Source organism: Sinohyriopsis cumingii, chromosome 15 (assembly GCF_028554795.1).
Source record: "Sinohyriopsis cumingii isolate HCF-2022 chromosome 15, ASM2855479v2, whole genome shotgun sequence".
Lineage (NCBI taxonomy): Eukaryota > Metazoa > Mollusca > Bivalvia > Unionida > Unionidae > Sinohyriopsis > Sinohyriopsis cumingii.
Genome location: NC_142975.1, coordinates 127,307,603 through 127,321,302, shown reverse-complemented (window position 1 = coordinate 127,321,302; position 13,700 = coordinate 127,307,603). Strand labels below are relative to the sequence as shown.

The window sequence follows — 13,700 nt, the reverse complement described above, 5'->3', positions numbered from 1 at the left end:
AGTTCCACATGGTGAGGGACTTCCTATTCCAGAACCTCCAGCAGAATATTCTCTTGATTCATCTGACGAAGACAAAGGTGAGTCGACCTGTTCTTCTCCTGGTCCATCAGCATGCAGTGATCCAGATTTTCACTGTGGTGCATCATCAACCCCACACAGAATAACACAGGAAGAACTAAATGACCTGATTCGTGATTTGGACTTATCAAAGAACAAGGCAGAATTGCTAGGATCAAGACTCCAACAATGGAATCTTCTAGAAGAAGATGTCACAATTACTGCATATCGAAAGCGCCACCAGCAATTGGAGCCTTTCTTCAGAAAGGAAAGTAATCTGATATTCTGTTCCGATATTGAGGGCCTCATGAATGCTTTAAAAATCACTCATGACCCACAAGAATGGAGACTATTTGTGGACTCTTCGAAACTGAGTCTCAAGGCTGTGCTTTTGCACAATGGAAACATTCTTCCATCTATTCCAGTAGCGTATGCTGTCCACATGAAAGAGACATACGATAACTTAAGGCAGCTACTGAATTCCATTGAGTATAACAAGTACAGCTGGCACCTCTGTGGTGATTTGAAGGTAGTTGCCCTTTTAATGGGACTGCAGCAAGGATATACAAAATACATGTGTTTCTTATGCGAGTGGGATAGCCGAGCAAGGGAAATGCACTACATGAGGAAGGAATGGACTCACAGGCAGAATGTAGCCATTGGAGAGAAGAATATCCAACACCCAGCTCTGGTTGAGGCTCAGAAAATCTTGCTACCACCCCTTCACATCAAACTAGGTTTGATGAAGAACTTCGTGAAAGCCATTGACCGGACTTTGCCAGCATTCCGATACCTGCATGAAAAATTCCCTCGACTCAGCGAAGCAAAGATTAAAGAGGGAGTTTTTGTGGGTCCTCAGCTTCGAGAGCTTTTCAAAGATGACCGGTTCAACAACTTGCTGGAAGGTGACGCGAAACAAGCATGGAATGCTTTTCGCCTAGTTTCTACAAACTTCCTCGGAAATGTTAGGGCAGAAAACTATAAGGAACTAGTAGAAGACATGTTGATGAAGTATAAGAAACTTGGCTGCAATATGTCTCTAAAGATTCACTTCCTTCATTCCCATTTGGATTTCTTTCCTAGCAACTGTGGTATTGTTAGTGATGAACACGGCGAACGTTTTCATCAAGATATCGCAACAATGGAACAAAGATACCAGGGAAAATGGTCCACTACAATGCTGGCTGACTACTGCTGGACACTCCTCAGAGATGCTCCCGAACAGCTGTACAAGAGACAGGCGAAGAAATCTAAGATGTAGTCAATGACTTGATTTTTTATAGGTAGGCTATTACAGTTGACCTTTTACTATTGGAATGCATTTCGTTATGTAAACATTAATTTCTTGCAGATTACAAAAAAACTAGAGCCAATTTTGCAATTTGACTGTCATATTCGTGTTCAGCACATAAAAATTGATAAGAATTGACTAATTTTATTTCAGTAACATGACTTTTGTAAAAATTTGTTGTCCAGTGTAGTCAAGCATAACATCGTCGTGCACAACAACATTATTATTTTCGGGTGAAGGTCGTCAGTGTCAGTCAAGCGTAAAATCCTTGAGTACGTCATCGTACGGCCGATCGCCTGAGGATAGTGCAATCACGCACAGCCTATTACATGTCGACCATCACATAATCTAATTCAGAAACAGTTGAGGTTTCCCTAATCCAGCCAGGTATGTGATAAGCGCGAGAACATAATTAGGAAAGATATGACTAATTCTATCCAACCTTTGCTTGGATGTTCGGGGTTTCACCTACAGAGAAGTTAATATCAGTAAAAGCGGAGCTTTATCTCTTTAGCGTCGATTAAACATTTAAATTTTATTGTTGTTACTTATCATCACACATTCATATTGTGTGCGATGCCGTAAAAACTCGTACCGCAAGTCCAACTTGTGTTGTAACTTAATATACCTGACATGCAATGTCTGGAACATGCATCCGGTGACAAGCAAAGAAGTTTACATTTGTGAGAACCTTCAGCTTCAAATGTTCTAGTCCAAAAGACCTCGGGGGGCGGTGAATAAAGATCATATTGACAATCATATGCGTCTAGATATATGCGACTGGATTTTAATAACGGCGAAAGCCCGGAGAACAACATGTGGACCGCGTCAATGATGCTTCTAGTATGATCTTGAGGTACCAGCTGTCGGAGAAAGAATCGCAAGATGGATTGTCAAAGGATGTATGAAGGCCAATATTACACTCGGTGGTCGCTTGCTTGCCGCTTGGAGTCAAAGCACATTGATATATAATCATGGATAAAAAAAAACCTGGTTGCCATATATTACGGTCCACGTGGTCATTGGAAGGTTTAAGCATCCTCTGGAAAGTTAGGAAGCGCAGCAAAAGCTAACCGTGACTGATACAACGAACATTGTGGCAAATTTATTTACCTGTGCCACGGACAATTTCTTCGATGGTTTGAAGTTTGAACACCCAGTGATGTTTACCAGGCTGACATCGTGCCATGTTGAAGCATAATTGCACGATGAAGCTTCTCTCTGACTCCATCACAGTAAATGTTATGGTCATCAAGGCAAACCATTCTGGGAAGATCTTTTATCCACAAGTAGTGATACCATGTAGCTGGACAAGTCCATGCTGCTCACCAGTAGTAAATCAACCCAAGTCTGCCAAAGTGCAGCTTTCCTTCCTGCATATGGGAATATTTCAATCGACTAAAGAGCTTCGTTTCAAACGAACACATTAACGGCGATGCCAGTGTTGAATCCTTCAAACGTTTGATTTTAAAACCCTTACAGGAAATTATGTGCTAACAAACTTAAGCTCACCTATATGCTGTAGATATTTTTGCGACTGTTCTATACGATCGCGAGCGGGATGTAACGCGGATAAGATCCCCTATTCCAAACGTCGGTTGTCGTTTGTTTTCCACGTTTATCTCTGCGCGCCGTTGGATACATGCCGGTGCTGAAAACTAACTGGACATACGGAAGCATGAGTATGATCTTCCGCGCATGGGGTAAGAATCGTTTGAATCATTCTCAGGTGTGCTTATCAAACTTTCTGAGCATCGTTGTAAAGCCTTTGTCGATTTCATGATTGACGGCTTCGTTGTATCCTCGGTTCAAGATTATACAGACATTACTGTGAAAGTAAGCATCTGAGATTATGGCTCCTCCTTTGACACTTTTCCAGACAATAAGCGGCATGATCAAGTCCGAAAAGAGAACAAAGTTATCCTTGTACCCGGACAGTACGGCTGTTGCACTGTTGATAAAATTTCCTGATCCAGTTTTGAAAGGCGATCCACGGGTCTTTGATTGGCTTGTATGTTGTATGTGCAGCTTGAACTTTGGAACATGGATTCGTTTGACGAGCATACTCAGCAGACGCAGCGGCAATATAACATGTAACACGGCTACGTTTGCCCTCATCAGCAATCACACTTGCGATCTCGGGCCGTCTGGCACATGAAGGAACCTTGACATGTATTTACGCTACTGTTTCGCAAAGTTACCTACGCGGACGGACGCGGCTCGTCTTGAGGACGTCCCAATAGTGTAAGCATACTTGCCTTTGCTGTACATCTCGGTATCATTATTGCGGATTTTTAAGTTGATTTACAGTCACTTATACACTTTTGTTGCAGCATTGTTTATCTGTGACAACATCGTCAGCGTTTCCTTTAACAACATAGTCCACATTCATGTTAGCAAATCTTCGCCTTTGTTTCTTCTGCGCATGTCCATTCGGTGATATCGGAAGCCGGAGGTTATAATGTAGACGGTAGGTTAGAATTTCATGGGATCCATCAATCGACATAAAATATGCATGTTTAATGGTAATATGAATTTGTAGATTGAGCTTATTCTCATGCACAGGATTGTTGTTTCTGGAATCACAATAAATATCACTTTCAAGCCTGAATAGGATTTCCCACAACTCGGTCTCAGCTCAAAGGAACTCAAATGATCCATCACAAAGTATTGCGCCAACTCAAATACGGCCAGACTTTGTACGTTTTTATCCAACAATATCAGATGGACTGGAGTGCTTGTTTATACCATGTATGATGTTTGCTCCATCAGCCCTAACAAGGCATATGTGAATTTCTCCGATTGTCCTCGCTGCTTCGTTTCCATGGTGTTGTAGATCAGATCGTATACATAAAGAAAATACTTTATTATTGTCGATAGCATTATTCTGAGTGATTTGCCTGCAACAGTAATCTTGGCTGCTTTTACTTGTTATTTCGATGCTGTCGCAGGGCGACTTATCTAAAGCAAGCGACTTAAAGTTTTATTTTACAGCATCATGCAGTGACTTTTCTGGCTCTTTATTTTATTTCTCCCAGAGTTTCCGTCGTGCTCGCTTCAGCGCAATGCGATCCCTAATCTGATAAATTTCTCAGGGAATTCTCAATGCGTATTTGAACCATTATATTGCACATTTTGGGCGTCTTTGATAAATCGATCTGACACATTTAGTCTAAATAGTGATTTAATATTTGTTGTGACGTTACGAATACCAATGGTAGTGCAATTTAATCATAGCATTAGTCACAAACATGAATCATTTCACAATACGATATGTATCGAACGGTGATGATTCTAGCGGTATTGTACAATATTTCAAAATAATACTCTGATATTGAATCACATATGTGTTGTAGAAACTTTTGATTCATACAACTGTATGTCAGCTACAGGATTGGTCCACAGATCAAATAATGGGACACCCAGTAGAAGTTTCACTTGGTCGCTAATGCGGCTTACAATAGCGTAAGCACGTGTGTAAAATATTATCAGTGGGGTAAAAGTCATGGAAAATGCAAAAGACGTTTAGGGATTGGGTACCAAAACCGGTGCGCCAGCTTGAAAGTCACAAATACTACAAACGTATTATTTTTTTATAATGCTGAAAATGGAGAAACAAAAACTGAAGGTTAGACTGGCTGTTCAGTAGCTATTTAGCAACAAAAAAAAGCTTTGCCATGTCATATCTGGCGAAATGATCTATACACGAAACATCTTCTAATGATGATTTATATGTATACCAAGTTTAATCACTGAATTGTAAACTGCACGAAAGTCATTATGCGACTGAAAAGAGAAAAATAATGTTGCCCGTGTATAGCCAAGAAACGAAGAACTATAAAACATGTCAGTGACAAAGTGTTGCACCCATATATATATATATATATATATATATATATATATATATATATATATATATATATATATATATATATATATATATATATATATATATATATATATATAGTTCCCTGTGATTGGTTATAAACAGTCACGTGATGTTGATTGGGGAATTACAGGTTATTACATGATATTCGGATGATATTCTATCAACCTGTGCCTGTACAGCATAGCAGGAACAATCTCCTACCCTCCCCCCCCCCCACATCACTGTAATGAAATCATATTTGACATAATCCTTTCTGCAACCAAACGGTCACGGCTACAGTCAAATAAATCTTGTGGCAGGCTTTTAGACTAAATGTGGTTTCATAAGTTACTGCAATTTTGCCTAATATATTATTTTCAGTCAGCTATTTTTTAGCGTTTATTGTCATATGACGTAAGATCAATCGCTCTCTTTAAATATGTTTTTGGGTGATGAGAAAACAGAACGATGTAAGAAGCAAGAACAATAAATGATAAAAGATTAGGTACGATTGCTCAATAGAAAGGTAAATAAATAAATTAAAATATTTTTAAAAAAAACACGGTGACCATAGAACTCTTGTGTTGTGAATGTGCACGGGCTAGGTCATGTTTGCTTACCAAAGGTAGCCGATACGCTTGGTTCCACGGTGATGTTAAACGATGTTGCTCGACATTCTTTGGTTAGCTAAGACGGAATTATGTATTCTGAGACTGTGTGCAGAGGCTAATAAAGAAAGACTATGAGCTACAAGAAAAATGGAATGCTTTGTTGATGGAATCTGCAAATTTGACGACAGAAGGTAGAACAATTGAAGTTTGTAGGATGATAGGATCATAGCTGGGTATTTATCGAAATATAAAGTTCACATAAATTCCTTCAAAACTCATTTACATTCTGAGTGATTGTGTATAATCCACACTTTGATAAATGCCCAACCATGATTATTTAGTTGTATAATATTGATCGTTTCCACGTTCTGTTTATTTTAAGCATATTTTATAACTTGTGGTTAGAATACTCTAACTAAAACGGGACACATAATGCTCCAGTAAAATCGAAACGTTTAATTCATTGCTTCATGCTTTCAAATCAGTTACAACCGCAACTAGTTTTTATTATTTGCATGTATTTTGAAACATCTCTTAAGTTTAACTCTTAGAGGTAACCTAAAATAACAATGAAATTCATAAGAGACAGAGAAAGGAAAATAATAAAGAGAAGGTGGTGGTAGGGTTTAACTCTCGTCGTCTTTCTTTATTGCTCTGTTATGTTTCCAGTCTAACCTGCGAACTACAAAATTATATAATACTATAAATGTTTAAGGAAATAACATCAAATACCATGAAATAATCTTTAAAAACAAAGTATCAGACGAAATTCTTCTAATAACGTCATAGGCTCACCTTTAATAAATTTTTAATCTAAATGGAAGTTTGAGTCATAGATTGCATATCATAGAGGATTGTCAGGATCGCTCAAAAGATACCTTGTTTTTGAAAATTTCGATTCCGTCATTTATGTTGAAGTAAGTTGAATCCGCATTCCATTCAGTACCATTCTTGAAGTAATAAACAACCAACTGCGCAAAAGGCTGCATTTTCTCCGTGATCCTAAATGAAATGAATGTTGACTTCTCCCCCAGGCCATTTGCTTTTCCGGAATAAACGACTTGATTATTGGCTATAACCTGTATATAAACAGTTCACATATTATATCGTACTGCAAATTGTTCTTCAAATTATTGAATTAAAGTGATTATTTTCTCTGGAAATACAAAAGTGCTCTGATAAAATTCTTCGATAAAGACATTCACTGGAATTTATAGTGATCTCAAATATATAATTATATTAATGTGATTCAACAAAAGACTGAGAGCATATCAACACACTAGGAACTATAACAGACACGTCATTTCCTTCAGTTTTTTTATTTCTTCGGGTTTTACTGAATTTTCTTCGGCACATTTAATTACTAGGATTTGTGTCTGTAATTTAATTGCTTTGGGATTGAATTCGCATTATCGTAAGTTTGTTATTCTCATATTCACTTTGTATTCTATGGAAATAAATTATCTGTTAAATTTTACCGAGTTTGTTGTCTCTCACTCTTTTCTGTTACTTATTTAAGAGCATAGACTCGTAACACATCGAGATGGTTTGATGCTTCCTGGGTCTTATCTTGATCTAAATTTTGGCAAGTCTCTCTCTTGCCGATTGTCACTATAAAGGATGGATCTAAATTTCGCTGGTCTTTTAAGTAATCATACTGACGATACTAGTCATGTATACATGTATATCCGGGGGACATGACTTTTGGGCTCGGCCATTTTTGGCGCTGAACAGTTTGGCACTTGCCGTTTTGGCGCCGGCCGTTTTGGCGCGATATGTACAAGATTAATGACACGCCTACTCGATGCTGCATCAATCGGTATATTTGTCTTTACACGTTACAATTTTTGTTTTGCTCATATAATGTATTTTTACCTTAACAATTCGAGGAAAAAATGAAGAAAGCGTCTTATCTCCAAGAATAAAATGTCAGGATTTTTAGAAAGATTCAAGTTTAAAAATGACGCAGAAAAGGGTGAGATATGTAAATGATGTACAAATGTATTGCAGTTTTCTTTTTCATGTATTTTAATCGCTACAAAAAGTTTCTGTTTTCCTTATTTGTTAACGATAAATCTCTCCATTCAGAAAGAAAGTTTGCTTTTCCAAATGGTAAGTCAGTTTTATTAGGAACAGATAATACAATTCTACAGTCTTTTGATTATATGGTGTTGAAAGATGTCGCCTGTTGCCTATGTCAGTCTACTGCTTGAAAGTGCCGCTAGCAATGTAAGACACTTACTGGTTTTCTTGGTTAGTTTGATCTATGTTTGAAAGTGCTCATAAATTGAACAACCTTGATTGTTAGACTAATTATTAGCAATTAGATAATTAACTTATACATATCGTTGAAACTAATTTTTTAGCTATTTAATCAAACACGTTTCAACCAACATATACGTAAGAATAGTATACAATGTGTTGCTTGAGCAACAAGTGCATACTGAAAACTATATGCAACACAGATGTGTGGAATTCGTTAATACATTATTATTCATTAATTAATTTGTAGATGATGCTCACACATTAAAAAGAGCAAAAGGATTGTAGTCAGCCAAAACTTAATTTGGACGATAGATCAAAGGACTTACTGTATTCATACTTGTTGAAAGATATAGTATCGGTCCGTTTCGGCGCAACATCAAACTGCACAGTGTGTAAGAACTTTTATTACTGTTTCTCTCATAACGGTAAATAAACACTTACTTCACTACCCTTTAAACATAAATACAAATTTCTTTAACTACAATGGAAACTGGTAAAACAAAGCGTGTACGAAGGATATATGGACTTCTACATTGGTCGCTCTTAAAACCGGATTAGGACAAGTGCTGGTTTTCTTTGCCAAAATTTCATAAAGGGAAAGGCTTTCCTCGCAAAGGAAGCAAAGCAAAAGTCTATTTGTCTATCTATTCAGTGTGTGTATAATATTCAATAAACGTGCGCAAGAATTAAACGATTGTCAAATTTCTAGTGACAAATTATTGTATGTATGTGTGTATACTTTTTTCTTTAGCCGAGTGGGGTCCAGTAATCCAGGAAATTTTCCCCACCCCGATCCGACCCTGCCTGAAAGCCTTCGAGGTAGACGGCGTGCAGTTTTCCCTCCGCAAATCTGATCTGTCCATGAGAGGACCCTGAATGGAGATGATCTTACACGTAATTACGCTGAAGCTGCCCATCGAAGATTGTAATTAAAACATGGGTTGGATCGCCGTAACATTTGGAAATTTATTGACGGAATCAGGGCAATTCAAAACGAGCGCAAGGCAGTGCATGAGCATTTCGTCCGTGGAAATCAACCATTGATCAAAAGCAGGAAATATCTTGATACAGACGCAAGAATAAAAAGGATTGTCGAGAGGTACAACGAACCAGTAGTGCAGTAATGGGGGGTCGCCCCAGGTGCCAGAGCTGATGAAACATTTTTCCAAAATGACCAAAACTGTGTACTTGTAAATTTGTTATTCTTAAATTCCCGACCTTTCAGCAAAGTACATAACACTACCGTAAAACAAGAATTTGCAGATCAATTTCTGTTGCCAACGTGTACTTCATGAACAAACTGCTTCTCCCTCTAACACCCCGCCAATACACTGTCGCATCAGAGCGAGTGAAATGAATCCAGACATTGATCAATAAAATCGCCTGGGCACGAATCAGTTAAAATAAACATCTCTCTTCGAATCCGTCAGACAACCACTGGTAGTTATATATGGGAAAGTGTATGGGGAATTATATTTTTGTAAATGCCTGCAGATGTCGTTAATTTCAAATAACGCAGATTTCTTCATTATACTGCTACGAATCTATGCTCTTAAAGTAAGTAACAGAAGCGAGTGAAGACAACAAGCTTTGTAAAATTTAACAAATAATTTATTTCCTTAGAATACAAAGTGAACAGTGAGAAAAAAGAACTTACGCTATTGCGAATTAAATCCAAAAATAATCCAAGAATTAAAGACGCATATCCTAGTAATAAAAAGTCCTGAATAAAACTCAGTTCAAGTCCCGAGGAGATGACAAATTAAAGGAGATGACGTGTCTGTTATGGTCTGCGAAGTACTGATTTGTCAACAGTCTCTTGTTGAATCACATAAATATTATTCCAGGTTTGAATTCAGTCTAGATTTCAATAAATGTCGTTATCAAAGAATTATATCAGAGCACTTTTGTATTTCTAGAGAAAATAATCACTTGTATTCAATAACTTGATAAAAATAAAATTAACCCCAAAACTGGTCACAACATAATACAACTTAAAGTGCTAGATGTTAAAGCACGACTGGTAAAATCTTCACAGTCACAAGATAATATAGTTGTCTGCTTGACCCCATGTCACAAATTAGCATTTTCTATAAATAAATATTACCTAATGGAAAGTAACCTTCTAGAATAATTTAATGAGCCTTCTTTACTTACAACACAATAGTTTATAAAATTCACTTTGGAATCCCCAAAACTCTGACCCAAATCAACATGTTTCCACCTGAATACCTGTTTTCGGTTAATTAGCTCATACACATAGAGAATAATGAAGCTATTATTAGTTGCTTACATAGAAACAATTTAAAAACATAAAAAGGCCAAGCAGGTGAAGCAGGAATGAATTCAAGTTTGGACAAGGTCAAGTCCAGAAAACAATTTTACATTAAAATAACATGTAATGAAATAAAAAAATTAAAACTAACAGATAAACAATTAAATTAAATGTACATAACAATACGATGCTGTGTAGACATATCAATATTTTTGCAAACAAACGGTCTATAAATAAATTGATTTTGTGAACATTTATGGTTTCCGTACATCTTGACACGTACCAGTAATAGGGTGAAATTAATGGACTTAATGTGGAAATGACAGACATGCATAAAATGGTGCTTGATTGTCTTGTGTGAATGAGAGAATTTAGTTGTCAGGAAAAAGCCAACAGATGGCATTCATTTGCAGGACATTCGTTGTTGGCCAGTGATCCGCCCCATGCCCTGCTGTAGAAGCTCACATGCTCTCCCCCAAATCCCCTATCCGAAGAACCTTCCCCATTCTTCGGCGCCTCGAGCCTCGTATTGTGGCCGACATCGTTGCCCTGGGCGCCATTTTCGCCACTGGCCCCCGGGCGCGACTTACCCTTAGTTCGCTACTGTGTCGAACGAAATTTTAATGAGTACCTACGAGGTTTATCACATACTTTTTGATGGATGATTTATACTACTTGTTTGTATCTTGCAAGAATTCGTTAATTTTGAAGTAACGTTAACATATTCTTCACAAAAGCATGTTACCAAATTTTCTGGCCATTGTTTTAAGAAACCATTACAGTATTTGTAATTATTTTACTACAAGGATTATCGCATAATTGTTATGGACTGATTATACGATATGTTCGTATTTGGTAAAAATTAGTTTATTATTTTGAGATAACTTTACTATACAAAGGAAGTTATCAAATGTAAATGAGCAATCTTTGTAGGAAAGAATTAAAATAAATGTTTTTCCAGCTGTGTTTATATTTTCTAATGTTCTGCTTACAATGCACTTTTTTGGGCTACGTTAACCTCTGTAAGCTGTCTGTTTATTCCAAACTAGCTGGACAATTTACGTTTAGGATATCCTCAGCAAGGTTTAGTATAGTAACCTTGTGACACAATGTCTCTTGCCTAAACGGCTTATGCCAAACTGTCCGGCGCCAAAAAGGTTGCGCCAAAAGGTCCTGCTTCCGTATATCCGTAATGGCCTGACTGTTTGCTTCGTACTCGAATTATTATGAGTCATCCAAAACACATATCGAGTGGAGCTTGCACACACCATTCTCATTGGAATACGCATATTGCAAAGAAAACTACAAGGGAATGTTCGGAAAACTTTTCGCCTTGTAGTCGGTCGACTTGGCACAAGTCGTGTTGGAATCTCGTAGTAGTTCTGATTGTGTGGAGAACTGCTACATATTTCTTTGGAGGCACTCAGACCGGCCGTTGAGAGGGTCATAAAGGAGTATATGTCAGTTTATCTCTGATGCCTTAGAATATAAGCTAACTAAATTAAGCCGTTGTAATTCATACTGTATGTGAAGGATGAGGAAATGAAGCCTCTGAAGCATACTATTGACGAATGGGATTACAAATGTGAAAACTTGGAGCAGTATTCGATGAGGGAAATCATTAGGATTATCATTGTGCCCGAGCCTAGAGGTACTGTGCATAAAGATGTAACATAGATGATCTTGTTTGTGCCCTGCTGAGTGATAAACTGAGATATTTACCGTGAACCTGATGATATCCAATGTTCTCCTCCATCAGGAGAATCAAAAAGCGGCAAAGCTTCAAATTTAAGATTTATGTGATGAAATCAAAAGTAATGTCTAAACAAGGAGATTTGAAAGGCAACTCAGGAAAACATGTTGTTACAGAGGACCTTACAAAAACAAGACATTCTATGATAAAGTAATTGCTCAAAATTAATATGGCTGATAAGATCGAATCTTTCTGGTTTCGTGATGATTGAATTTACTACAAGGACATTTCTTCTGGTGAAATACATGAAATTATAAGATCCAACGATCTATTTGCTCTCTTATCCACTATTCTTCATCAGATTTAAGACATTTATGGAGGGTTAGATGGTGATGTTGCAATCTAAATTGCTTTCTCTCATTTTGTCGCTTGCTTTGTTTGATTAATTTGCACCAATATATTTATATGGGGAAGGACTTTTCTCATTTTTAGCCCGGTCAATTTTTCATAACGTAGTAACTAAAATATGTTGAAAACGAGGAATATTAATGTATTTTTTTTCATGACCTGATGGAGGATATTCTTTTTGGTTAATGCCGATCAAAAACTCTCTTGTTTCACTGCCTGAATCACAATATCAAACTAATTGTTCCATGTATAAAAAATAATTAATCATCCAACACGAATCTTACTTGAAATGCCCAGTTTTTCATATTACAAGAGTAACTGTTATCAGCGTTGATTTGTAACATTCTATGTATAATTTTTAAAATTTCAGCTATATTTTACCAATATTCTGATCCGGAATTTAAAAGGCGTATCTTGTTTATTTCCGACAGCTTGTATCACCCCATTTCACCATAGCGAACATCACACTTATTAGATGATTCACCCCCAATTAATAGTCTCCATGCGAGCGAATTAATTTGTTTAACTTCTTCTCCTGGGTGGGAACCCCTTTTTTCTAATTCATAATTAAGTACAGATCCATCGAGAGCATCATCATGTTTGCATTTTCCCCCTAGAGGTATATCACTATTTTAAAATAATTTATATAAATTAAAAATAACTAAATGTCCTTGAATACTTACCTGCTTTGCTTTTGTAGTAGGTGCTTTCTCAACTGTAAACATATCCATGAACTATTTTGTTTTAAGGTGTTCAATATTAAAACTAAATTAGAGCATTGGTACATATTGAAAAACAATATACATGTAATGGTGGAACATTGTGCAGAATAATCTGTAATATTATGTTAGAGTACTTTCTTTCGTGTTGAGTGTGACACATAAACATTAAGTTTCATTTATTGGTTAGGATTATTATAGCTTGAAAACTTGTAATAATTAATCTGTTCTGGTTGGGCATGAAATGAGTTTTAATTGGGGGATCGATTGATTAACTGTTCGATCTGGAGTGGCGTGTAATGGTAACGCGAGGACATAACAGTAAAAACTTTTAGGAAGTCGAGATCCATTATTAATAAAGATAGTTATTAATAAAGGCGGACTGGGATGGATTGTCTGACTTCTATGGAACTCATAAGAATTTTGGCGGGTACAGTAGCAATCCTGACTGGCTAGGCCAAACGAGGAGGTGTGTTCCCAGACGGAATTCAAGGGGTTTAAAATAGTCTCCTC

General features: G+C 37.0%; 1 protein-coding gene across 1 annotated transcript in view; it reads right to left on the bottom strand.

Moving 5' to 3' along the window:
• The window catches only part of LOC149782723 (CD109 antigen-like), a 264,351-nt gene that overhangs the window by 123,389 nt on the left and 127,262 nt on the right, over positions 1-13,700 (bottom strand). The window contains exon 15 of the mRNA XM_089934226.1: positions 6,706-6,906. Coding sequence (XP_089790352.1) covers positions 6,706-6,906 — 201 coding nt within the window. The remainder of the gene's footprint in view (positions 1-6,705; positions 6,907-13,700) is intronic.